Raw genomic sequence first — 26,735 nt, 5'->3', positions numbered from 1 at the left:
CAGTAATACTGGTTACTTTTGAGGCAGTTTAGTCTGTAGCGTCTCCGAGTGACATGATTTGACATTATCACTGCGCCTCTCGCACCTTACAGAACCCCTCTCTACCCGCAGTGATTCAAATTGCGGGGCAATTACCACTAATGGGTTAAAGGTCTCTTGGTTCTCTGTGCCCTCTAAACTACCATCTTTTTAGTGTGCATTTGAAACCATACAAATTATCGATTAGATAGGATTTTCCATTTTCTATTAATCGTAGCTTACAGACCTAGGATAACTTTGCTATCTGGAATATGTATAAAGTGCTTTTACATTGCCTCTCCAAACATGGCTTTGATTATAATGGTTTAGTAGTAAGAAACGGCCATTTTTTATTTTCCCACCAGTGGCTATTTCACTTTCCACGGGCATTTGTCACAGCTCCAGGACCAGGGATCCCTCACTTTGGCGTACATAGGTGTGAATTTTGCGTATATACACATTTGGTATACAGATGCTAGTAGTAACCTTCACTAGCACCTCTTCAAAGATGCATAGTCTTTTCAGATTACTGCAAGTATCTGTTTTCTGGAAGTTTACTTTGTCTCTCTAATACAGAGCGGGGCCTCCTAGTCCTGAGCCAGGTTCCAGGCGAGGTGAGGTCCGTTCCTCGATCATTATGGGTAAGCACCCTTTGATATGAGGTTTGGTGTAAATGCACGTTTGGGAGTACTATTTTGAAGACTGAGACTATGTTTATATGTTTTCTTGACAGATGCTCACTGCATCCTTTTGAAGCGGAGGATTTACTGAAGGTTGAATTGAGTCCTACCTTCAGATGATAGTGAGACAAGCACTTTTTCTTTTTCACTATATGTTGTGTTGATACACTATTGCAGTAGCGAAAATTTGACAACAAGGGTCCTGAAGAAAGCCGCAGGGAGAAATGGTTCCCATTGGGCTGAAACATGTCGACCTTTTTACATAGCAGTTATTTGTTGAACACTGCTTTTGGCACTGTTGTTTTATTTAGAGTGTGAGATTCACATATTAAATAAGTAGTGTTTTCTCACAATTCTATTTTAATACACCACTTTACTTTTCCTTTTTTCAGCACTGCACTCCTTTCAATTGTTCTATCACTTTGCAATTGTTGGTCTCCTCGCTCCAATCCTTTGACGATCTTGGGCCTTTTTGAGTGAAATCACTCCAAACTAGATGTTCTCTATGATCAAGAGATACATCTTATCCTGGATTGGATGACCAGATGATAGGATTGATCACATAGACAATTGATGGGTATCCAAGCTTCGCTCTGAGGTCCTTTTTCGATTGTATTTGGATGTCTCTTTCTTCTCTTCTTACTCCCTCTTTTGCAAATTAGGATTAATTAGCCTTGAATCTATACTTCTGCTCACACTGCAGGATTTTGCTGGACCCCCACTTTTTTTTATAGCCTGCACCTTTAAGGCACATTCTAATTTTTTTCCTTGTGATTACGACTTTAATAATGTTGTGCATTGTTTTCTGAAGTAAAGCCTGTGGTATTCGGGAGTCCCTAACGGGAAGGTTGACCCCAAGAATAAACACCCGCCGAGTTCAAAAGGTGCAGTTGTACTGAATCTTTATTCTAGCAAGCCCGGTAGGTATGTTAGGGGTATGTTCCGGTATGATTTGGCCGAATAATTAGTTTTTAACAAACAAAATGTACAGTCACTGTCCCTGGAATCTTCCTTGCGCGGGCCGTCCGACACTTGGAGGGATCTTGGCTTTCTGTGTTCGGAATCCGCCACTGGAGACGCTCGGTAGGTGAGGGAAGGAAGGAAAAGAAACAAAAACAGGTCTGAGTCGGGGCTGCTATTTATACGGTGTATTTTGTGCTACCAGCACCGAAGGCATGTGTGGGGAGGGAAGTGTGGGAGTCCGGGAGGGTCTCACCCTTGTTCTAATGTCATACCTCCCTTCGCAACTTCCCCACCAACCCCACCCAAAAGGTCCCCGAAGAGTCACTTGCCTTGAGCCACGGCCTGTTCCCCGGACCGCGGCGTTGGGACCCGGGGCGTCTTCTCCTCCCTTCAGCCCACCGGGTTTGGTCGCCGTGAATATCACGTTCTCTCTCCTTGGTTCGCCGTCTCCCGTCTCTCCTTCCTCCTCCTGCGGTCCTCCCCTTCGCCGCTCTCCTTCGTCCTTGGTCTCTCCTTTTCCGCCGTACTCTTGCTTTCTCTCTCTCCTCTCTCCCGACTCGCGCGCTGCCAGCCCTGTTTCTGCTCTCTTTAGGCGTCTTGCGTCCCCTTCCGTCGGTAGCTCCTCCCCCTCGGCCGCGTCTAAGACTAGACTGCTTCCTACTTCCGGAGCGGAGTTCAGCGGCACAGTCCCGATCCGCTTCTGGTCCGCTCCGTCCTCCTCCTTACATATCTCTCCCTCTAGGAATGGACGTTGGGGCCATTTAGTGGAGGGATTCCTGGACAGGTAGTCGGCACAGCCTTGTCTGGCTCCCGGTATGTGCAATGTCTGGAAAGAGAAAGGTTGTAGTGACATGAACCACCTGAGTATGCGTTGATTGGAATCCTTGTGTTTCACGAGCCATGTTAAGGGGGCATGATCAGTGAGTATGGTGAAGCGGCGTCCTAGCAGATAGTATTGTAGTGCTTCAACTGCCCACTTTATAGCCAGGCACTCTTTCTCAATTGTGGAATAATGACATTCCCTAGGAAACAACTTTCTACTAATGTAGAGGATAGGTTTGAGATCACCCCCCGAGTCAGGTTGCTGTAGTACGGCACCCAGACCGAGACCGGAAGCATCGGTCTGGATGACAAAGTGTTTACGGAAGTCCGGGCAATGTAATACGGGAGCCGTGCATATGGCGTTTTTTAGCGCTTGGTAGCTGCGTTCGTGTTCTATCGTCCAAGAGTGTATCCGGGACGGATACGTCTTGGTTAGTAGATCTGTAAGGGGGCTAGCCAGGGAGGAGAAATTAGGGACGAATCTCCTATAGTACCCGATGAACCCAAGATAAGAACGTATGTCGCGTTTGGTTTTGGGGTTAGGGAGGGATTTGATTGCCTCTACTTTATTCAGTTGTGGATTTATGAGACCCCCTTGTATCGTGTAACCGAGGTATTGTATGGTATCCGTGACCAGTAGGGACTTCCTTGGGTTTATTTTTAGACCGGCTTCCTGAATGGCTAAAAATACAGCTGCTAGGTGTTTCAGATGGTCTGTCCATGTTGGGCTAAAGACGACTATGTCGTCTAAATAAGCGGCTGCGTAACTAGTATGGGTCTTCAGCAAGCGATCCATAAGACGTTGAAACGTTGCTGGCGCCCCATGGAGACCGAAAGGGAGCACCCTGAATTGATAGAGCCCGGAGGGGGTTGCAAAGGCTGTTTTCTCTTTGGCTTGGGGTGTTAGGGGGATCTGCCAATATCCCTTAGTCAGATCAAGGGTTGTTAAATATCTGGCATTCCCTAATGTCTCAATTAGTTCATCAATGCGAGGCATTGGGTATGAGTCTAATTTTGAGACACTGTTTACTTGGCGAAAGTCCATACAGAAACGCAGACTTCCGTCGGGTTTCGGTACTATCACTATTGGTGAACACCAGTTGCTTGTGGAGGGTTCTATGATATGGGCCTGCAACATATCTGTGACTTCTTTTTCTACTGCTTCTCTTCTAGTTTCAGGGATGCGATACGGCTTCAACTTTACAATACTGTTATCTAGTGAAATGATATCATGGTGGGTTAGGGATGTCAGTCCTGGGGTGGAAGAGAATAGACCAGGGAAGCGGTCAAGCATGGAAGTTAATTGTGTCTGCTGGTTAGAGGACAGAATGTGCCCAACAGGTGCTTTCTCACTTATGGCTTCCTGTGTGTTTGCTGTGGATATCTCTAGGGGCCTTTCTGTGTTTATCGTAAGAACCGATCGCCCTGGCTCATCGGGTGTAGTGGGCTCCTCCCATTTTTTTAGAAGGTTCACGTGGTAAATTTGTTTGCCCCCGGACCTGAGAGGTTGGAGAACGCTGTATGTGACTGGGGTGACTTTTCTTTCGATAACGTAGGGTCTTTCCACTTGGATAGTAGTTTGTTCTCTGTCGTTGGGAGCAAGAGAAGAACCTTGTCTCTGGGAGCGAACTCTCTTAATCTGCTGTTTCGGTCGTAATACAACTTTTGAGTGCCTTGGGCTTTTTCCATGTTTTCGTGTACCAAACCCCAGATCTTGGCAACAGCGGATTTTAAATCGGCTGCGTATTTGGGTATGGGTTGTCCCTCCTCGTCCTCTGCCTCCCATTGTTCGGCTTCCATGTCTAATAGGGTTCGGGGTTTTCTCCCGAATAATAGCTCATACGGAGAGAAACCTGTAGATTTCTGCTCAAGTGTTCAGATCGCAAACCGGACAAGGGGTAGTTGTTGGTCCCAGTCCCTCCCTGTTTCAGAGATAGCCTTGCGGAGCATGCCTTTAATGGTTTTATTGTAGCGTTCCACAAGGCTGTCTGTTTGGGGGTGATAAACCGACGTTCAGATTTGGTGGATGCCTAAGATCTTACACACTTGGGACACTAAACGGGACATGAAAGGGGTTCCTTGGTCCGTAAGTATTTCGGATGGAAAACCCACCCGGGAAAAGAAAGAAATCATGGCTCTAGCCACAGCAGGGGAGGTCATTGTTGTCAAAGGAAAAGCCTCTGGATATTTGCTGGCATAGTCTATGATGACTAGGATGTATCTATGTCCTCTAGCAGAAGGAGTAAGTGGGCCTACCAAGTCCATGCCCACACGCTTAAAGGGGACATCGATTATTGGTAAGGGACATAGAGGGGCTTTTTTGATCCCTTCGGGATTGAAGTATTGACACCTCACACAGGATGCACAATGTTTCGCCACGTCCTTATAGACTCCCGGCCAGTAAAACCTGCCTAAGAGATACTTCAACGTATTCTCTTTCCCATAGTGTCCACCCCCTGTGTGATTGTGGGCCAACTGCAATACATGGGTACGAAAAGAAAGAGGCACTAAGAGCTGTGTTTTGACCCGTTCCCCCTCCTTTACAGCGCGATACAGCAAACCTTTCTTAATAATAAAATATGGGCCTACCTTGTTTGTATCTGGCTCCTGTACCTGTTCCCAGGCGTGGACAAGGGTTTGATCATCCCTCTGGGCTGAGCGTACGCTAATCGGAACTGCCTCAACGGGGTCTGTAAGGGAGATAGGAAAAGCGTGATGTGATGTATGTGTCTCTATGTACAGTTGTTTTGCTTCCCTTCTTTCAGTCTTGCTTTTCCGGTCTTTGCCGTTTCCATTCTCTAGGACACATTCGCTAAAGGGTGCCTCATGTAACCATGTTAGTGCTTCTTGTTTTGTCTCATTCAAATACTGCTCGAACTTTGGGTGGTCTGTACCGATAATGATTGCCTCAGGTAAGGACGGTATGACCCCTACTCTCCGTATTTGGGGATCGTTAGATATATCGAGGAGGACCTCTGCGACTGGGTATGACTTTGTATCCCCGTGTACACAGGTGACTTGTACTCTTTCCGTTTCTCGTAGTTGCGGTTGGGGAACTAGGGACCTATCCACTACGGACACGTGACACCCGATATCAAATAATGCCTGTTGTTTTTTACGTTTAGCAGTATGTCCTTTTTGTATCGAGGGGACTCCTGACCGCACAAAAATATCCGACCCCTAGAATACCCTACTTCCATGGGTTCTACTGTCGGGGTTTTGTGAGGGCATTGTCGGGATATGTGTCCCCACTCGGAGCAATGATAGCATTGGGGGCCTTGACTACCCGGGCTCGTGATGGGAGGTACTGGTCTAGGCTGTATACGAGGTTTTAGTTCAGGTCTGGGTGTATTTCTCAGTGGAAAAGAGGAGGTCCGGGCTACTCCGACTTTAAACTCAGGTGATCTGTGGAAAGCACAAGCCAAGTCGCTGTTGCGGTTGTGAGGTTAGGGTGTTGTTTTACCCATGTACGGATTGTTGTGGGTAGGGCGTCGAGGAACTGTTCTAGATACACTTTCTGTCACTTCCTCTACCGTGGATACATGGGGTGTTAACCAGTGATTTCCCAAGTCTCTGATCCGGTAATATAGGGCACGAGGATTGTCTCCAGTGTTCCACCTCTCTTTCCTGAATCTGGTCCTGTAGTATTCTTGGTCACAGACTAGCCGTTCTAAAATGGCTTTTTTCACGTCCTCGTATGCGGTCGTTCCAGCGGGGTTGGCGGCCTGATAGGCGGCTTGTAACTCCCCAGCCAGGTGAGGAGCTATATATTGACTCCACCGTTCCTGGGGCCATGCAGCGGTAGTTGCTACCCTCTCAAAGTTAACAAAAAAAAAATCGGGGTCATCCCCTTCTTGAAATTTCTGTAGGACCGACCCAGGAACATTAGGACGGACTCTTGTACTGACAATAGCGTCTGTCAGTCTAAGTATCGCTGTATCTTGTACTTGTTGGTTGGAGGTGAGTATGACGGCTTGATCCCTTAAGGCGCTATGCAACACCTCCCTGTCTTTTCGGGCTGTTTGGGCCTGTTCTTCGAGTGCCAATTGGAGGTGTCTCTGTCCCTCTGCCAGCTGGTTAATGATGCTCTCTATAGTAAAAGGCACGGGCTGTGTGTGTCATTGTCGACACCTGACTTTATCCCACTTCTGACACCAAAACAGTGGTATTCGAGAGTCCCTAACGGGAAGGTTGACCCCAAGAATAAACACCCGCCGAGTTCAAAAGGTGCAATTGTACTGAATCTTTATTCTAGCAAGCCCGGTAGGTATGTTAGGGGTATGTTCCTGTATGATTTGGCTGAATAATTAGTTTTTAACAAACAAAATGTACAGTCACTGTCCCTGGAATCTTCCTTGAGCGGGCCGTCCGACACTTGGAGGGATCTTGGCTTTCTGTGTTCGGAATCCGCCACTGGAGACGCTCGGTAGGTGAGGGAAGGGAGGAAAAGAAACAAAAACAGGTCTGAGTCAGGGCTGCTATTTATACGGTGTATTTCGTGCTACCATCACCGAAGGCATGTGTGGGAAGGGAAGTGTGGGAGTCCGGGAGGGTCTCACCCTTGTTCTAGTGCCCTACCTCCCTTCGCAACTTCCCCACCAACCCCACCCAAAAGGTCCCCGAAGAGTCACTTGCCTTGAGCCACGGCCCGTTCCCCGGACCGCAGCGTTGGGACCCGGGGCGTCTTCTCCTCCCTTCAGCCCACCGGGTTTGGTCGCCGTGAATATCACGTTCTCTCTCCTTGGTTCGCCATCTCCCGTCTCTCCTTCCTCCTCCTGCGCTCCTCCCCTTCGCCGCGCTCCTTCGTCCTTGGTCTCTCCTTTTCCGCCGTACTCTTGCTTTCTCTCTCTCCTCTCTCCCGACTCGCACGCTGCCAGCCCTGTTTCTGCTCTCTTTAGGCGTCTTGCGTCCCCTTCCGTCGGTGGCTCCTCCCCCTCGGCCGCTTCTAAGACTAGACCGCTTCCTACTTCCGGAGCGGAGTTCAGCGGCACAGTCCCGATCCGCTTCCGGTCCGCTCCGTCCTCCTCCTTACAAAGCCCTTGCTGATGCTCTACCGTACTATAACAGTGTGTTATGGGTGCACTAATATAGACAAATTGCAATTCTCCTAGTACTGTATTTGATACAATCTGCTAGAATTGTTTATCCCATATGTTCAAGTGCTAGGGCTTGTGGAAATTGTATTTCTTAGGGCCTGATTAAGAGTTTGGCGAACAGGGTTACTCTGTTAGAAACATTACGAATAGACCGTCCGCCAAATTACAATTCTATTCTGATGGATACATCTGCCTGTGGATTCCTCACCTTATGAATATCCCCTGCTCCATCATTCCGCGGAAATTTTTCCTTAGCTCTCCACGCCGATGAGGTCGTCACAATACCATGGCTCCGCACGCGGCTCCACATGATGTCACTGGAGCCATAAGAGGACCACGTCGGCGTGATGACGTCAGTTCCCTTTTTTCCGCGCTGTCGACGCTAACGTTTTTTTCTGGGACTCTCCATCCTTTCGACTGGATACTTTGTTATTTTGATTGTATCTTTCTCTCTTTTGGCATGTCCGCCCCGAAGAAGTCTGGCTTTAAGCCCTGTAAGGAATGCAGGGTCACATGTCGATTACTGACCCGCATGAAGACTGTCTTTGGCGTTTGTGTCTGACCACAACGTCGAGGGCTGTTCTTCCTGCAGGAAGATGAACCCGAAGGCTCTGAAAGAACAGGAGGCCAAGCTGTATATGGCCAAGGCAAGAAAAGAAAAGCGGGGTCAAAAAAGGTCGAAGTCCAGGTCATCGACGTCGCATGACTCCAAGAGGAAGTATAAGAAGAAGAAGAGACATTCTTCTTGGCGCCGGTCGTCGAAGGCTGTGGTGTCGAGGTCGCCTTCTCCAACTCCTCGACGTCGAGTAAAGGACTTTGTCTCTCCTTCTCCTTCAGTGTCTCCTCAGGCGACTCCGGTTCATTCTCCAGCATACAAAGGGACTCCGGAGCAGTCTTCGACGCTGAGATTCTCACCGTCTCCAGAGATTGTTTCGAATCCGGCTGATGCTGAGGATCCTTCGGCGCCTGTGGCTCCAGCGGCTCCGACTCCAGAGGTGCCTTGTTTGGATCCCGAACTGGCTCAATATCCACAGTTTCCGGTGCCGGGTTCGGATCCATCGCATTTTCTAAATGCAATGTATGGTGTGTTCGCCACCGCCACATACCCCTCTGGTGCACATTCGGGTCCTATGGGTCCTTTGACATTTAATTTGGGTGTGCCTCACCAGTATCCACAGGCCCCCTTTGCGCCTTTCATGCTGGCGACACCGTCCTGGCATTTTCCGGCTCCGAGGATGTCGATGCCGTATGGGCAGTCCCCGGCTCCATCCCGTGAAGCTTCTCGGATTCGATCGGCGCCGGTTGCTACAGCGGATTCTCCTTCGACGCCGCTCCCGGAGCCATCGACGAAGCGTGTGGCACCGCCGACGCCGCAACCGAAGATGCGCTCGAGGAGAGAGGCGCAGAGGTTGTTGGAGGAGGAGCAGTACCAGGCAGATGAGAGGGAGAAAGGGGAAGTGTATGACACAGAAGATGTGTTTGAGAACTTGTGTGAGGCAAGTGGACTTGACACTTCTCCAGAGTAGGACTTTGTTTATCAGAAGGCTTCCCCCTCGAAGGAGGTTGCTCCGTACCGTTCTGTGATTAGGAAGGCTGCAGAACCCTTGGATTTGCAGCTCCCTATGGCTGAGTATAAGCCTAATCTTCTTGTGGAGGTGCTTCATTCTCCGTCCTTGGTGGTTGAACCACTCTTGCCCTTTAATAATGCACTGACTGAGCCAATCCTCGATGTGTGGTGCAACCCTCTTTCTGCTCCTGCGGTTTCAAGGTCAGTGTCCAGAAGATATAGACCTGCTCCTGGGGATCCAGTGTTCCTTTCATCTCACCCCTCTCCTGAGAGCTTGGTGGTGCAGGCTTCTTGTTCGAAGCAGTCTACAGGGGCTTTTCAGCAAGCTCCGGCCGACAGGGATTCCAAGAAGCTGAACAGTCTGCGAAGAAGGTCTTTTCTTCAGCTAGCATGGCACTGAAATCTACCAACGCCACTTGTCTCTTGGGTAGATACATTCATGCCCTAATGGACTCTGTCAAACAGCTTCTTCCTAAGTTGTCTGAGGAAGACAGGGGAAATCTGAGTGAGGTGTTGGCGGACTCCCAGGCTGCAGCTCGCCATGTCATCCAGTCTGGCCTGGACACGGCGGATTCTGTTGCCAGGGTGATGGGTTCATCCATTGCAACAAGAAGACATGCGTGGTTGAGGTATTCTGGGTTCTCTCCCGATGTCCAGGCTGCTCTTCTTGATTAGGCTTTTGATGGGTCCAGACTTTTTGGGGACAAGGCAGATTCTGCCTTGCAAAGATTTAAGGACTGTAAAGCCACAGCAAGGTCTTTGGGTCTGCAACCACAGGCGAGAGGTTATGGTTATAAAAGATACAGAGGCTTTGGGAAGTCTTCCTTTTGAAGTTTCAGACAGCCTCAGCAGCAGCAGCAGCAACAAAACCCCTTGTATAAGTCCTATGGGGTAAAGTCTGAGGTCGCCTTCCTGGAGCCAGGCATCAACCTTCCTCCTCCTGTACCTCCCCAGCCCCTCCTGGTAATGCGAGAAAGCAGCCCTAGATCCGCCATCCTGGTTCATGTAGGTCCCGTGGGATGTCGGCTTACCCTTTTTCTACAAGATTGGAAATCGATCACTTCAGACCTTTGGGTTTTAGATCTGGTAGAAAATGTGTACGCCCTTCCCTTCAGGGAATTCCCTCCTCCTTACCCTCCTTGCCAAGGGTTTTCCACAGAGGATCATTTACTTCTCCTTCAAAAGGAGGTTCTTACTCTGTTACAAAAAGGTGCAATAGAGGTGGTTCCGGAGCAGGAAAGGGGTCAGGGATGCTACTCCCGGTATTTTCTGATTCCCAAAAAGGATGGCAGGTTATGTCCAATCCTGGATCTCAGAATTTTGAATCTATCTCAAGCAGGAGAGATTCAAGATGCTCACCCTAGCGCAGGTTCTTCAGGCGCTGCAGCAAGAGGACTGGATGGTGTTTATCGACTTACAGGATGTGTATTTTCACATCCCAATCCTGAAGTCACACAGGAAGTATCTCCGATTTACGGTTGGGTCGCAACACTACCAGTTTGTGGTTCTTCCGTTCGGTCTTACTACTGTACCTCGAGTCTTCACCAAGGTGATGGCGGTGGTGGCTGCCCATCTTAGGAGGTCGGGAATCCCGGTTTTTCCCTACCTGGACGACTGGCTTCTGAAGGCAAAGTCGCCATAGATGGTGCTTCATCATCTGCAGGTAACAGTTCAGCTGTTGTACAAATTAGGTTTTTCGATAAATGTATCGAAGTCTCACCTAGTGCCCTCTCAGCGCAACCTGTTCATAGGGGCAGTACTGGATACCACTGTGTGTCAAGCTTTTCCTCCTCCGCAAAGGATTCTCGACATTCAGGAAATGATTCCCTTGTTTTACAATGGAGCGGTTGCTCCGGTTCTGAAGGTCCTTCGCCTGCTCGGTCTGTTCGCTTCCTGCATTCTGTTGGTCGACCATGCATGCTGGCACATGAGGGCGCTTCAGTGGTGCCTCCGCAGGCAGTGGTATCAGCACAATGGAGATCTCAGGGAGTCAGTCGGGATCTCCAGAGAAGCTTCAGTGGATCTGTCTTGGTGGAGCGTGGGGGGCAATCTGTCACAAGGAAAGCCCTTCTACCTTCCTCCATCAGTGGCCACAGTGATAACGGATGCCTCTACCCTAGGGTGGGGTGCTCATCTGGGAAATCTGGAGATAAAGGGACTTTGGTCTCCAGAGGAAAGATTGCTTCATTTCAATCTTCTGGAATTGTGGGCGATACGTTTGGAGCTCAAGGCCTTTCTCCCTTCCCTTCACGGTCAATCACTTGAAGTCCTGACGGACAACACTGCCGTGATGTGGTACGTCAACAAGCAGGGAGGAGTAGGGTCGTACCGTCTCTGCAGAGAAGCGTTGCGGCTCTGGTCCTGGGCTCAGGACCATCGGATTTGTTTGATGGCAAATCATCTGGTCGGAGTGCTGAACGTTCGTGCGGACAGTCTCAGTCGGCAGTTCTCCGCCGACCACGAGTGGAGGCTTCATCCGGAGGTAGTTCAATACGTCTTCCGGACGTGGAGAGCTTCATGCCTGGAGATTGAACGGGGCAACCTGATTTCTTTCTCTCTCCCACCTGATGTGGTGGATGTTATATTATCGGCCAGGCGACACTCCACCAAGTCTTTCTACTCCTACAGGTGGTCAAAATTTGTTAGATGGTGTGGAGAGAAGTCTATTGATCCCTTAAAAGCTCATCTTTGTTCTTTGTTTTTTCGCTTCATTTGGCCCAGCAGGATTGTGCTGTGGCCACTGTTAAAGGATATTTGTCGGCTTTCTTGACATTTCTTTGTTTGCCTGATCAGCCGTCTCTTTTTAAGTCTCCAATAGTTTTAAGGTTCATTAAGGGGCTTACTAACATGGGATTTGAATTTAGTGTTAACTTTTTTAATGGGTTCCACGTTTGAACCTATGCATAGTTGTCCTTTGAGACTGCTGATATTTAAAACGGTCTTTCTTGTGGCTATCACTTCGGCTAGGAGGGTGAGTGAGCTTCAGGCTTTGAGTTCAAAGCCTCCGTTTTTGACCATACATGCTGAAAGGATGGTACTTAGGATCAGGGCTGCTTTTCTGTCTAAGGTTGTAACTCCCTTCCATCTAGGGCAGTCCATTACCCTTCCTACTTTCTATCCTCCCCCTCACCCTTCCAAGGAGGAGGAGAGGCTGCAGCGTTTGGACCCTAAGAGGGCGATTAGTTTCTATCTTGATAGAACAAAGGACTTCCGTCAGGACGATCAGCTCTTTGTGGGCTATGTTGGTCGTATGAAGGGCAAGGCGGTGCACAGCGCACTTTTTCTAGGTTTATCATCTTGTGCATGAAGATCTGCTGCGCTCTGGCTGGTAAGGAGACTCCTGAAGGCATTAGAGCTCACTCTACCTGGGCTAAATCGTCTACTTCTGCTTTGTCCAGAGGTGTTCCTGTGTTGGACATCTGTAAGGCCACAACTTGGGCCTCCCTCCACACTTTCGCGAAGCATTACTGCTTGTATTCCGAAGTGAGGAGGGATGGCCATTTTGCGCGCTCTGTTTTGCAAGACTTTTTGGTATAGAAGGGTGGACACCCTCCTCCGGGATTGGGACTGCTGTGGGATTCTATTAATAAGGTGAGGAATCCACAGGCAGATGTATCCATCAGAAGAACAGGTTACTTACCTTCGGTAACGCTTTTTCTGGTGGATACAGTATCTGCCTGTGGATTGCTCACTGACCCACCCGCCTCCCAGTTGTCCACCCTTTTATACCTTAAAAGAGGTATTGGTTAATATGGTTATTAATTATTGTCATTTTGTGTTGCCTCTATTTGCCTTTGAGTAGGTTTATAGGAAATGTTTGCTTTCCTTTTTCATCTTACACTGTGTGTATTTGTGTGAATACTGTGTACTATGTATGCATTGTCTCTATGGTCGGTCAGCCCGTTCGCCTCGGTGGCACGGAAAAAATGGGTGGAACTGACTTCATCACGCCGACGTGGTCCTCTTATGGCTCCAGTGACGTCATGTGGAGCCGCGTGCGGAGCCATGGTATTGTGACGACCTCGTCGGCGTGGAGAGCGAAGGAAAACTTTCCGCAGAATGCTGGCGCAGGGGATATTCATAAGGTGAGGAATCCACAGGCATATACTGTATCCACCAGAAAAAGCGTTACCGAAGGTAAGTAACTTGTTCTTTAGTTCTGTGGAACTGACAATACAGGAGATGGAATATCCGTCATGTTTGTGACTGACTATCCCATCTGCCAAACTCATAATCAGTGCTTTGGCTTACCTCAGAAGGGAATGGACCTTACTCTGTTTGTTCTTTCTTAAAATGTTGTATTTGTGAAATAATATTAAATAAAAACAAAATGGTTCACCTTGTTAGATACTCTCGCTACCACTAAAAATCTTATTTTATACATCAAATATGACTTGGAATATTACATTTTCTTAATTTTAAATGTCTTTATTTAAAATATCTTTCCAGGACAAGAAAACGTCAGCCTTGGATAAGGATAAGACTATCATGGATATAGCAGCTGAACAAATGCGCTTGTGGCCAACTCTTAGCAAACAACAGCAACAGGAACTGGTACAGAGTGAAGAAAGTACGGTTTTCAGCCAGGCAATTCATTTTGCTAACCTCATGGTTTATTTGCTCGTTCCACTGGACACCAGCAAAAATAAGCTGTTAAGAACATCAGCAACAGGGGATTGGGAAAGTGGGAGCAACAGTCTTGTCACAAATAGGTAAGAACATTCTTAGCAGTACTGTAGATTAATGTGATATTGTTCATTTTGCCACTTTCTATGGTATGAAGCTTTGCTTTCTGTTTTGTTGTTCGTTTTTAGCTTATTTTAGCCACCACAATAGTACAGTTCCGTTTTAAAAAGTATTTAAATATATCTCAGATTTTGGGATCTTTTTAATCAGTACATATACATTCCGGTGTCCTCTACCCAGAACATGGGGATCTGCTATTTAGCAGTCAGGAACTTTAAATAAGCGCCTTGACGCCCACGGGTAGAAGTGCGCTATATAAATACTTAACTAATAAATAAATAAATATTATCTCAATAAGAATTATTTTCTTAAAGTGCATTCTTCCATTCAGTAGTCTGTTATTTAAACAGTATCATCTCAACAGCTTCAAGGCTGTCCTCAAAAACAAACAAAATAAATATTATACTGTAAGACTGGGACAGCATGAAACCATGGCAAATTAAAATATACTTCTGTTTCTAACTACTAGTCTAATGCAAGGGTAAGCTTGTCTACTGTTAACAGTTTTCCCATATCTGGAATTGCAATGTAATATAAGGATCTTAGAGAACAATCTTAATTATATCTAGGCAAGTACCTTTATTACTTGACTGTAGATTCAGCATACTCTTTTGTTACTTGGTTTTTCTGGCTACAAGGATGCCTTTTTAGGGCAAGCATAATAGAGATGGTGCAAGCTGTCTGATTGCAAAAGACCGAGGGCCCGATTCCGACGCGGTTAGGAAATCTTCCCGACCGAATAGGTTTGGGAATGGCTTCCGACCCACTCGGATCGGGAGAGTCCGGATGCTTCCAGATACGATTTGGTCGGACTCCCATTGACTTCAATGGAAGCCTATGTTTCGACCGAATGCATAGGCTCCCATTAAAGTAAGCGGTGGCTGGGTAAAATCAGGCACCCTGTGGCGGGCACCCCCTGGTGCATGCCAAATTGTGCACAGCTGGTAAGTGGGGGACCCATGGGTACCTCCACTGGCCCGATTGGTAAGACTCCGGGTGCAGGGGGGCCTGCCTTGGGCCCCCAAAGTCTGATTCCGAATGCAGATTCGAGTCGGACGGCACGATTCGGAAAGACTGTCCAAATCGTACTCGGTCGTTCAGAAACGTAGAGATGTACGATTTTGCTCTGTACTGTTCAGTCATTCCGAATGCTGTCGGGTTCGGATTGGGATATTCCTTACGCCTAACTCGCATCGTACTCGATCGGTCAGAAACCTTTCCGAGTCAGTCGGAAATGCATATTTCCAATTCGTATGGAGCAAATCCTGTTAGGAGGCCTTCCTAACCGCATTGGAATCTGGCCCTGTATGTGGACTTACTGAGAACATACAGGGGCTTGAAGCACGACCATTGCTTACAATTTACAGGGGCTTGCAGCCCAGTCATTGCTTACAATTGGTTGACTTTACTGACACTCCTGTTTGTTTGCTTGCTTTCTGTTATATGGCTTTCCTTGTTTCAGCCTTTCTATCTTGTGTGTCCCATGGACCATTAGCCTTTTTAATTATCTCTTTGATTTGCTGTTTTTTGTGATTCCTCTGTCCGCTTTTGGGGACTTATTTGTCTTTTTGTTTAAGCACTCCATGACAACACTCGTGTTTTCATCTGTCTCCCTCATATGCTTTTCTCCCCTCTCCATACTATTTCTCTTTCACCCATGTGCTTCCCTCCCCCCATCGGCACTCCTGTTGCTTTCTGTCGCCGTGAGTTTTTCCCCAAAGTGCTACATGTTGCTTTCTTTTGTCCGTGTTCTCTACTTCGTGTTGCTTTGCCCCCATCCGCTATACAGTTTAAGCCCCCCTCCGGTGTGTTGTTGATTTCCCAACTCCCTCCACATCCCTCAACCCATTTAAAACTCCTTTAAAATGCTCTTCATTTTAAAAGAGCGCTTTCACACCACTTTTTCACATGTTTTTGTGTGTTTTAGCCATGTGGCACAGCACTTGTGATGCTGTACCGCATGCCTAAAAAACATTGGTAATACCGATAGGTCTTATATGCCTGTTTCCAGTTTGGCTGATGACGGTCTGATACCCAATCTAACCCAGGTTTTATGTTTTTTGCCGTTTAACTTAACTGGCTATTATTTAAATGCCACAGAACATATTTAAAATAGTCCCTGCGAAAAGTCCCTCCTTAGTTCCGCCTTGTCTTCATTTCTAACCTCCCATGAGGACTGCCACTTTTTCTACTATTGTTACACGCTATGTCTTATTTAGTCTATCTATAAGCACTATTTTCTTTAATGATATTCTTCTGCAGCAGGCAGGACATGCTTTCCTGCAACACTCAGTACTCCATGCGCTTTTACTTTCCAGCCAGCCCGGGACACTGGCGGCCCCTTATTTGAAACTAAACAGGTCTTGCATTTACAAGAGTCTGAGCTATTGTCATTGTAAATGACAATGCCTTTTATTTATGTGTTCATTATAAAAAAAACTGATAAACAAAAGACATTGTCATTTACAATGCCATTAGCTTAAACTCCGGCAATTACTAGACCTATTGCATTGCAAATGCTTGTTCTACATTGTGTCTTTGCAATTTAAAATGCACAACATGCCTCAAGTTTGGATCATCCAAGGAGTATTGCTTTAATTTATCCATTTCACATGCACCTTCTCTGGAAATCCTTGCATGCCTACTGGTTTCTACACACGAGCCTTCTGCTTGCAGTTATTTGGATACTATCACTTCCTTTTTGGGGATTGCTCACATTTTTGTGGCTTTCTTCCCATGGTGCTTCTGCTGATAGTTATCTGGGCTCTATTTGCCCCCCGTTGACAGTAGTGTTGTTTAATGCCAAGTATTATTATTTCACCTTTAGTCATCGATGCTCCGGCAATTGCTCTGTAATGGTTGAAGCCTAACATAAAAACTAGAGGATTTTAGCCTATGTTTATATCATGTGTTGATTATCCTTGTGATGAAATGCCGAAATGATGTTTTGGATATAGTTTTTAGTCAATTGTGTATAGCTTCTCTGTGCATTCTCATCTTTCTTCACTTTATGCATGAACGCTTTTCTGAGCACTGCATTTTAACTCTCAACTCATTTGATATATGAATGGTGATATACAATACATTCAAGTGCATACAAACTGTCTTCAAATGTATTCTTACTGATATTACTTATATATACTCTGATTGGTGGTGCATTTTAGTCAGGATTATGTTTAAACCTGGTGTGGATGAGAGAATTGCATATCGTGAATTTGGGTGGATACATTGAAGTAATCAAGTATCTCTAATTTAAACACATTATCATGATGAATGATTTTTGGGTGGCCACTGTTTAGTTTGATATGATGTTTCCCTGGGTTCATAAGATTGGGCAGTCCTAGCTTTTTTTTACAACTTTCTTGAAATAGCATACACTACATGTCACAGCATTAAAAAGCAGGATGTATAATACTTTGCTGGGATTACACATTTTGCATTTGACTCATTGTTGACTCTTATTAACTATTTCTGCTCCAGCCATCAATAGAAGAAAACTTGTATTTTTACACATGGACCCAGATTGCTTTACTAGTTAGGTTACCAAGTACCTTGAGCTTTGGAAGGCTGTGATACACTATTATGCTTGCCTCACGTACACCAGCTACAGTATTTTTAGCCTACAGTATTACTTTAGTTTAAATTATTAGGAATTGTGTAGATTCTAGATTGCTGCTGTTCATTTGCACGTAAAAGAAATATTTTGCTTGTAAAAGAAATATTTTGCTCATATTTTCCCCCTACTGTTTAGCATTGCAGGCAGTGTGGCTGAGAGCTATGACACTGAAAGTGGGTTTGAGGATTCTGAAAACAATGACATCACCAATTCTGTTGTGCGCTTCATTACGAGATTTATTGACAAGGTTTGCACAGAGAGTGGAGTAAGTCAGGACCACATAAAGAGCCTGCATTGCATGATACCAGGTATACCTTTTCTATTGACGAATTGACATGTTCAATACAATTTAGGCATTGTAGTAAGTGAGAAGTAGGTGGAGACATTATTGTGACAGTGATATGTCTACGATCAGTTCTATTTTTAAAATGTTCTACTTTATTCTTGCATTCTTCCATCAGCTTCACTGATAACTCGTAATGTTCCCGCACTCACACAAGCTTCATGTCTGTTTAAGTGTTTTTGTTCTAGATCCAAATCCAGACACTTCCTCTCTTCTGCAGTCGATCACGCTTCCCTCTGTGTCAGAAATTTTAAAATTACCTAAAGCCCTTCTCCTCTTCCTGTTCTCCCTCTCTATGGAATTCTATATACACCATACAGCGCTGATCAATTATTACAGTGCAAATGTCTGGCTTGCATCGTGCAGTGCTTAATATGTGGAAGCGGTTGCCGGGGGTCCCCATTGATACCTATTTTTGGGGCTCAGTACTTATTTTTCATCATCAGACTTTGTCCCAGAGGAATACAGAGGTAGTGGAAGGAGGTCGAAGATGGGGGGAGAGGAGGAGGAGAAAGATGGCTAAACAGTAACAAGAGGAGAAAGCAGGGTGCAAGATACAAACTTAGAAGCCTCTGGTGGGTGGGTGGGTGGGTGGAAGGAAGTGGTGGGTTTGGAGTTGGATTAGGCAACTGTGGTAATCGGCAACTCGGCGATTCAAAAGGGTACCTATATCGATTTATGCCGTAATTATTTTAAAACTTGATTACTGGTTTAGTGTATTTTGTGGGAATTAAATTTTGTAATTTGCTTTATTGTAGTGCCTTGATAAATGTGTGGGATAGAACAAAACGTTTGTGCCATCATATATATGGAAATCAATTTCTTAGAACTATGGGTAGTAAACATTGTATGTAAATTTTTGAGGTGCACATAGTAATTGCTTTTTCTCTTTCAAGGCATTGTCGCTATGCACATTGAGACGTTGGAGGTTGTACACAGAGAAAGTAGAAGGCTTCCCCCAATAAAAAAGGTGAATTTTGAAAAGTGTAAAAACGTATGAAGTATTATTTTTATATTGTGTGAAATGGGAAGTGGGTTGGCATTTACATGCCAATTTACCTCTGCACGTGGATTTGGATAAAATATAAACAGGATTGAAATGTAAAACGAGAATAGAAGAGGATTTTATGGTGAAAGAAAAATAAGAAAGAAGGGACTACCCAAACAGGAGATAAATAAACCTAAGTGTCGAAGAGGACAGGGCACTTCAATATTTGCTCAGTTGAGTCATTGCATCAATATGTTGCACTTTCTGTTTAGCAACTACTGCTCCGCACATTTTTTTTTTAACATGTCAATGATGACCCGGCAGAGAAAACCCCACCAGATCAAAAACACAAAATTACAACATTCAGCAACAATTGGCAAAGAGAAAATGGCCATTGATGGGCCAGGGTCACCAACAGATTGTAGAAATAGAAAGTAGAATACAGGTGAGTGGCCACAGCAAAAAAGGAACATCAAATGGTAACCTACTAGATAAACACTACCACAGAAAGATTATAAACAAGGACAGTGGAATGTTGACTGGGAACTAAAAGAAATAAATGTACCTAAAAAACTAAGAAACAAATATACGGTATATACATTGAAAGTACAAAAAACTGTGCAATCAAGTAAATAATGATTTGGTAAAAGCCTCTCTGCATACATTACCCATTCACTACTGTAAAACAAAATCTCACTGTAACTATGAACTATAATTGTATGATGGTACCACTGGGTTCTAAGTATGTTGAACAGAAGTCTGAAGCTCAAAGTTTGATAATGGACATAGCATAGAATTTTCATACAGCAGCAGTCTTTGCTATACCAATTTGCAGGTTACAGAATAAGCAATATCTGAAGTAGACACCCCCATGGAAGAACAGAACACCAAACAGGTGTTAAAATGTTTTCAAACAAATTGCCAGTCCAAAAATGGCAAAAAGTTAAATATGTTGTTTGTACTGTCACACAATGGTCCTATACTAATAATATACCATACTAAGAACCAACAGTACGTGAACCGACAGGTTACTCTTTATAGTTCTTTATCAACAGAGATGAATAGTTGACTATTGAGCAGTATTCCAAAAAACTCTCAAAAGTAGGGAATTGATGTTCATTGGACCCATTCATTCATTGGTACTTTGTGTTTCTATAGGTTTTGTACCCAAGATTTCTACACATGCCAGTTTGTTTGAAGCATATATAGTAACAGACATTGATGGTTAGAATGCTGTTCTGGTTGCAGTACCTAAAGCTATCTTGCCCCGCTTCCGTTCGCCCCAGTTAATGTGGTTGTAAACTCAAATGCAAGACTTAATCTTGGTACCAAAAATTCCAGAATATCTGTTTATGCCTTATTTCTCTGCATTGAATCTTACTGGAAGGAAGAATTATCTTCAAAATGATTTTCATTGTGTGCAATGTCCTCATTCTGCAACAGCATATTTTCCTCCACAACAAGCTGTCATTTCCACCATAACAACAAAAGAACCCACGTGTTCCTCCATAAAAAGGAGTAAAATTGGCTTGGTGTAACACAGAGATAGATACATTTATACCAACCCCAAATTTTTGGACTCAGTCTGCAACCATATCCCTCAGTCTGCAACCATATCCCTTTAAAACTATAAAAACAGGGTAGAAGGTTTAATTTCAACCTCAAGTCTTGTAAACAATACTATAAATATACAGGATGAATCACAGGGGCAGGAAGTGCTGGATTTCAAAAGGGATTGCACACAGGCTGGAATTGTAATCCGTGCAATCACAAATGTCTGTCTTTCACTTGGCAAACACTGCGTAAGGTTAATTGATGAGAATAAAATAATCCTATAAAAAGCCTCTTTAGCTCTTCAACTCCTCCTAGAATTAAAATAAATGTGCATGTTAATATCAGACTTATCAACATCCCTCTCATCATACAAACAACTCATCAGACAACTCACCAGAAGCAAAACATCAGATACCCTTAACCACATCTTGGAAAAGATTGACATATCTTAGACCCAACAGAAACTTGAGGCAGCAGAAGTTCAGTCACCATTATGTAAGGGTTAATTCTGCAAGGCAACATAATAATTACTGAAAAGGGGAAAGTAGGTCAGTAGGAATATTATTCACAAATGATATTCTATCCACTGAGATACAGATAATGAATCATTGAAATATGTAACTGCCACATGCATGGTCCTTGTATCAGTCGACTTCCCTGTAGCATGCTGTGACGAGACCTTTCAAGACAAGATACTTGAGTTGACAATACATTTGCAAACATTTGCTCAGACAGTAGTTTTAGCAACAAGGTCCCAGAATACATGCCAAAGAGGTCCAGTCACTCTAGAACAAATGGGAACCTATGTTCTGTCAATGCAAATATCAACAGACAATGAAAGTTTAAAACACAAAAATGCTGGGCAAAAAAACTGAGCTTTGGATAAGCTCTTAAACCCGGTGGAAGAGAATTCCAAACCATCGAACTTTGATGAAATGGCTGGAAACCAAAATGGTCAACCAAATGAAAGTGTTGACACCCGCAGATACAGTGATTATTATTACCTGATGGGTGAGTTGTTCTGATAAGTTGCCACTTCCTACTAACAGGGTCTCCTTGATATGCGCCATTTGTTACCCTCCAGGTAAAATACTTCTAATCTTAATATTGGATATCAGAATTGTACTTCTTTAAAGTGCATTGCTCATTTTGGTAGTCCTCTTGGAACCAATAACTACTCTGTCCATAATAACCTCATGCAGCAAATTGTTTCTGAGTGTGCACATAAAAGCTTTATTAGCTGCATGATTTGGCTTTGTAAAATGTCTAAAAAGAAGCCTGTTTGCAACTATAAAATATTGAAATTAGTAAATGAAAATGTTTCTTACCAGGGCATAATTCTAGCAACTCGGCTCCTCAGTTGAATTACAGAACAAGCATTGGATGCTTTAAATTGTTGTTGTTAGTAAAGTTTAGGACCTTCCCGTTCATTAGCCTCCCAGATTGGTTGCTGCCGTATTCTTTCTTGAGAAATTAAATTAACAGTTAGAAGATTATGATTTATTCTCTCTCATTTCTATGGGACATGATTGTGTATGTAATTACCTCAATGGATAAGCCACCTTAAGAAGGCTTTAGAGGGTGTCAATACTTGATGGCGTTCACTTTATGTAGTAAGTGGTCTAGTAAGCAGACAGTCTTCCTTATGCCTTCTTTATGGTCTTACCAGATTCCATAAATTAATTGCTGGTCATTGACCACTGACTTTGAGGTGGGTAGTTGTGAAGGAAAAGCGTACCTAGCACACTGCTATGAACAGAGAATAAAGGTTCATTGATACAGGGAGCTGGACAATGTTCAACTAGTAGATCGAATGCCGTAATCTTATCTGCAGGTTTCATCACCTATTCATTGAGAATTAGATCTGCCACCCTTGATGGAATTATGACATTTTGTTTTGCAATTAGTGTGCTATTGTTGACACATTATAATTAATAGTCATAATTCACAGATTTGATTTAAGTTCTTTCGATTCAAATTATATTAATTGGAGTAGCATTTAAGATTTTAATGAAGGATCTATTTTATGATCATAAGGGCACAAATGCAAATTTTTGGTACAGCCATTTTTTTAAATATTAGATTTTGAAAAAATGAATAACAAGTAACAATGCAGTTGCTGAGTTTTAAATTAAAAATTGTGCTTTTAGATATTGCACTCACTTTTTCATCAAGTGGATGACCTTGGGCCTTATTGCGCTAGCAGACTGTGGGACGGCCGACCGCTATCGTGGCGGTCAGAGACCGCCCAACAAGCATGTGGGAGGCCCGACCACCACATTATAGGGCTGCCATGCTTGTGGTCGGAAAGTGCTCCATACCACGGTGGCTTGTGCTGCGGGCAAGGAAAAGGATCGCAGCACAAGCTGCCGTGGTATGGAGCACCTCCTGCACCGAGTGCTATGCACCATTTCGTGCATGGCACACGGTGGAGTGGTGGCACTACATGTGCTCCCAGGACCATTTTACAGTGGCCCAACATGTACAGGAACCAGTTTCCCCCAAATTCTGTGTCTGACAGCCTTCATGGCGATCTTCCCGACCTGAAAAGGCAGTCAGAAAGAGATATCGTAATCCCGATGGCGGTGCCTGCCTCAGCCACGCCGCCATTTGGGAGAACGATTCCGACCGCCGTCCGGTCGAAATCACTGACTATAATCGTAATCAGGACCTTTGTTAGGTGCTTCTTATTAAAAAGCCAATGCTGTAACTGTACCAGGCTGTATTTGCCTACAATGTAATAATCACAGGACAGTATGCTGTTTTGAATGGTTCATGGTTTTGATGAAAAACTCTGAGCTATTTGAAATTGGCACATCAACCTGATGTGTGCCACACCACAAGCATTTGCAATGCCAAACCTTCTCACTTACCTTTACCTTCAAACAAGACAGATCGGCATTGCCAATGCTTATTTGTAGTAGTCTGTCGAGTGATATGTTGTATTTTTCAGGTTATATATTGTTCAGTAAGTGGCTGGCCCTGTAAGACAGTAAACTGATGATTGAACTTAGATCTGTTTGCAATGCTGCATTCAGAATAGGAAGAATGACAAATCGACTGACGGCAAAACCAAAACGCTCCTGTGGGCCATGAAAGTCAATTCACCAAAAGGCTTGGGGTAACGGAAGTGACAACACACACTATTTGACCTTTATTTTCACTCACACACACAAGCTTACAAATACACACACAATCACACTCACATAAACACACTCTCACCTGCATGCATGGACAAAACATACACTTATAATAAATAATGTTTCCTTACCTCTGCTGCCATAGAGTCATATTCCAGCTAATTTTACTCCATTTATTACACTAATAATGAATTCTATATTATTCACTATTAACTATGAGTGTAATGATTGGAGCAAGGACAAACTGCTGTTCTGTTCCTGTCACTGATTCTGCTAACGCTGAGGCCAGGGGTTGCAAATGCAGTGCTAGGGTTTGCAAGGAGCAAGCTTGGGGTCGCAGTTGCGCGACTCCTAAATAATGTCCATGCTATGGGCGGATCAAACAGAAAGGGAGGAAAGCAACATTTAGCAAGACAACTGAGATTTTCATGAAAAACCGTCCACTTTATGAGCAAGAATTGGTTCTGTTGAGTATGATATACAATGCTGTCTCCCGATAGACTGGCTCTGTCTGTTACAAGACCGCAAACAGGTGCACCCTTTTAGTAAGAGTACCTTGTATTTTATAAAACTGAATAGACTTATAAAGTTTTGAAGTGTTCACAGAATTGATATTCCAGACTTTGAGTATGTATTACTTGTATATAAACATGGTAAAAGGTAGCAGAGGCATTTATGTTGATTTTCTTTTCTTGTTCTTTGTGTACAGGCCAAGATTCTGAGACCAGCTTTGCTGCCTGGTGAAGAATTGGTATGTGAAGCATTGCGCGTGCTGCTGGATCCTGATGGGAGGGAAGAAGCGATGGGTGGAACACTCGGTGGCCCACCCCTCCTTCCTGCTGAAGGAGCACTTTTCCTTACTACATATAGAATTATATTTAAAGGGGCCCCTCATGATCAACTAGGTATGCTTTTTTTATTGGCTTTTTATTGATAATTATGTGATCGTTCCCAAAAACATATATGTTCTAGTACACAAATTGGGATATTATCATGAATTCATTATTTTCAATCCAGACTCCTCACCTTTGGAATACACCATCACTTGAGCTGCTAATTGAATCTGATTATTTAGGGCTCTACAGTTGTAATATAACCAATCTTATCCCAGAGTAAACAATTTCTTTTGATGTGGAGCTCTTGCTGAAACCTAAGAATCTTTAGACACTTTGAAAAAAATAAAATACAAACTAAACTTGGGCTCCTCAAAGTAGAACTGCAATTCCAATAGGACTCTCACTTTATTCTATGGTAGTTGGTACACATTGTATGTTGTGTTATCATGGCATGAGGAAACTGACCCACCCTCTTCAGTTTGATTTTTGTAAATTATAATCGATAAGATTCTGTACATAGCAGGAATCCAGACCTATAAAGTTGTACTGCAGCGTGGAAGTGCACATGAATAGGACAATGTAGCAAAAAAGGTTTTACTAGATTGCCCTATGATATTACAATATTAAGATTTTTTCTTCTGTGAAAGACTTAAATAAACAACCGGAAGGGCAGAATAATGCCTCCTTTATATAAGTAGTTGAATGTTATTGTGTCACCACCTACAGCGAAAAGTGTGGGACACTGCTTCTTTTATTTCCGCTAAATGTATTTATTATAGTTTTCAAGAATTTGCTTTAGTTTCTTCTTAGGAAATCAACAACAATTCTTTCCAAACAATTCAGATTTAAGTAATTTTTAAAAGACAACTTTTCATGTAGCTTGCCTATACTTTCTTGTCTAATGTTGTGAGTGAAAAGAGCAGTCTGTTTCTATCCTTTTAAGCACCCTGATCCTATGCCAGTTTTTGGTTTAATGAATCCATCTCATTTGTCCATACTATACCGAGTGATCACCATATTTAACCGTGATCATGGTGTGGTGTTGTGCAAATTGGTAAATTACTCTCTTGACTTACTGTCTTTTATATTCTGGTGGAGTTCGTTTTTTTACATATGGTTTATGGCCTGTTAGAGTAGTGGCTTGCCTTCCTCTCAAAGGTCAGTTCTTATAAATGTGCTAACAGTTCTGTGCCTGGCATCCATTTCATTCAACAAACAATATCACACTGTAGTTTAACCGAAAATTAGACGTTTGATTAAATGGGATTGTTGTTTTTCCAGCTCAGAGCGGGTATTACCTAGCAGTTCGGGATTTAGTGTCCGGTGCCAAGCCAAGATATAGACTATGGTTGAACACTCCTTCATTCCTCCTTCCAAATTTGAAAACAAGCATTACTGCCCATTACATATTAGCACAAGAATAATACCATGAGACGTGTGTGCTTTAGAATAATTTGACCTTATTTATTAGGCAACAGGTTTGACTAAATGAAACCAGATTTAAGATGATAGTACATAAAAGCTGCACGATTCTTGCAATAGGGGCAGAGCTTTCTAGGCTCCTTCTCTTAAGAGGTTTACTGTGCCAATAGAGGTCTCATAGGCCCTGTACATTTAGAGGCTTCAGTGAGTGTGACAGGATTGCTTGTTTTACTTCCTCCTTCCAGGGTGTGCTTAAAGTACACTTATGATAAAGAAAATAGTAAATCAGTGGCAAATATGTTCGTTTTTCATATTCTCATAATTATATTGTTTCATTTGTAACCGGTTAAATAATCTTCACTTGCAGCTACAAAATGCTTGTTCCTAAGATTTCTGTCATAGCAAGCTAGATGGAACTTCTTTGTGAATGAAGGATGACAGGTGCAAAGCTGTTGAGTCCCCTCTCATTCAGCAGATGAACATCTAGGCACTAAAAAGGAATTAGACTTCCATCTGGTGGCCATTGGCAAGTTCATACTAGAGTCAGTGTAGTACCCTTACAATAGAGGACGATGAAGGGTGTATACTAATTTAACCATTTTGGTTTGAACTGAAGAGAGAGAAGAATTATTTCTTTGATAAATTTCCCTTGGTAGATACTAATCTCAAATCTTAAGTAGTGGAGTTTCGGCTGCTATTATGTTTTCTAGTACTAGTGTGATCTCTACAGTTTGGTGTTTGTTTCTATTCTACATGATTCATGCTTTTCACTTTGTCTTGCAGTTTGCATTTCTTGCTTATTCACACTTTTCTGGAGTGTCTGGCCTTCCTATCAGTTTTGAGAAATCTGATATCATCGGTGTGATTCATGCATAAGTGCTTTTTTCTTTAGATTAATTCCTGCTGTACAGGTGACAGATTGATATTCGTGTTGTTTTGTGTAG

General features: G+C 43.9%; 1 protein-coding gene across 6 annotated transcripts in view; it reads left to right on the top strand.

Annotated features, from left to right (window-relative positions):
• The window catches only part of SBF2 (SET binding factor 2), a 2,080,461-nt gene that overhangs the window by 1,324,605 nt on the left and 729,121 nt on the right, over positions 1-26,735 (top strand). For all 6 annotated transcript variants that reach the window (XM_085648170.1, XM_085648169.1, XM_085648168.1 and 3 more), the window contains exons 19-22: positions 13,596-13,858; positions 17,644-17,816; positions 18,748-18,821; positions 24,243-24,438. In XM_085648170.1, coding sequence (XP_085504296.1) covers positions 13,596-13,858; positions 17,644-17,816; positions 18,748-18,821; positions 24,243-24,438 — 706 coding nt within the window. The remainder of the gene's footprint in view (positions 1-13,595; positions 13,859-17,643; positions 17,817-18,747; positions 18,822-24,242; positions 24,439-26,735) is intronic.

The sequence above is a fragment of the Triturus cristatus genome, chromosome 3_2 (genome assembly GCF_964204655.1).
Source record: "Triturus cristatus chromosome 3_2, aTriCri1.1, whole genome shotgun sequence".
Lineage (NCBI taxonomy): Eukaryota > Metazoa > Chordata > Amphibia > Caudata > Salamandridae > Triturus > Triturus cristatus.
This window is presented reverse-complemented; position numbering and strand designations above follow the sequence as displayed.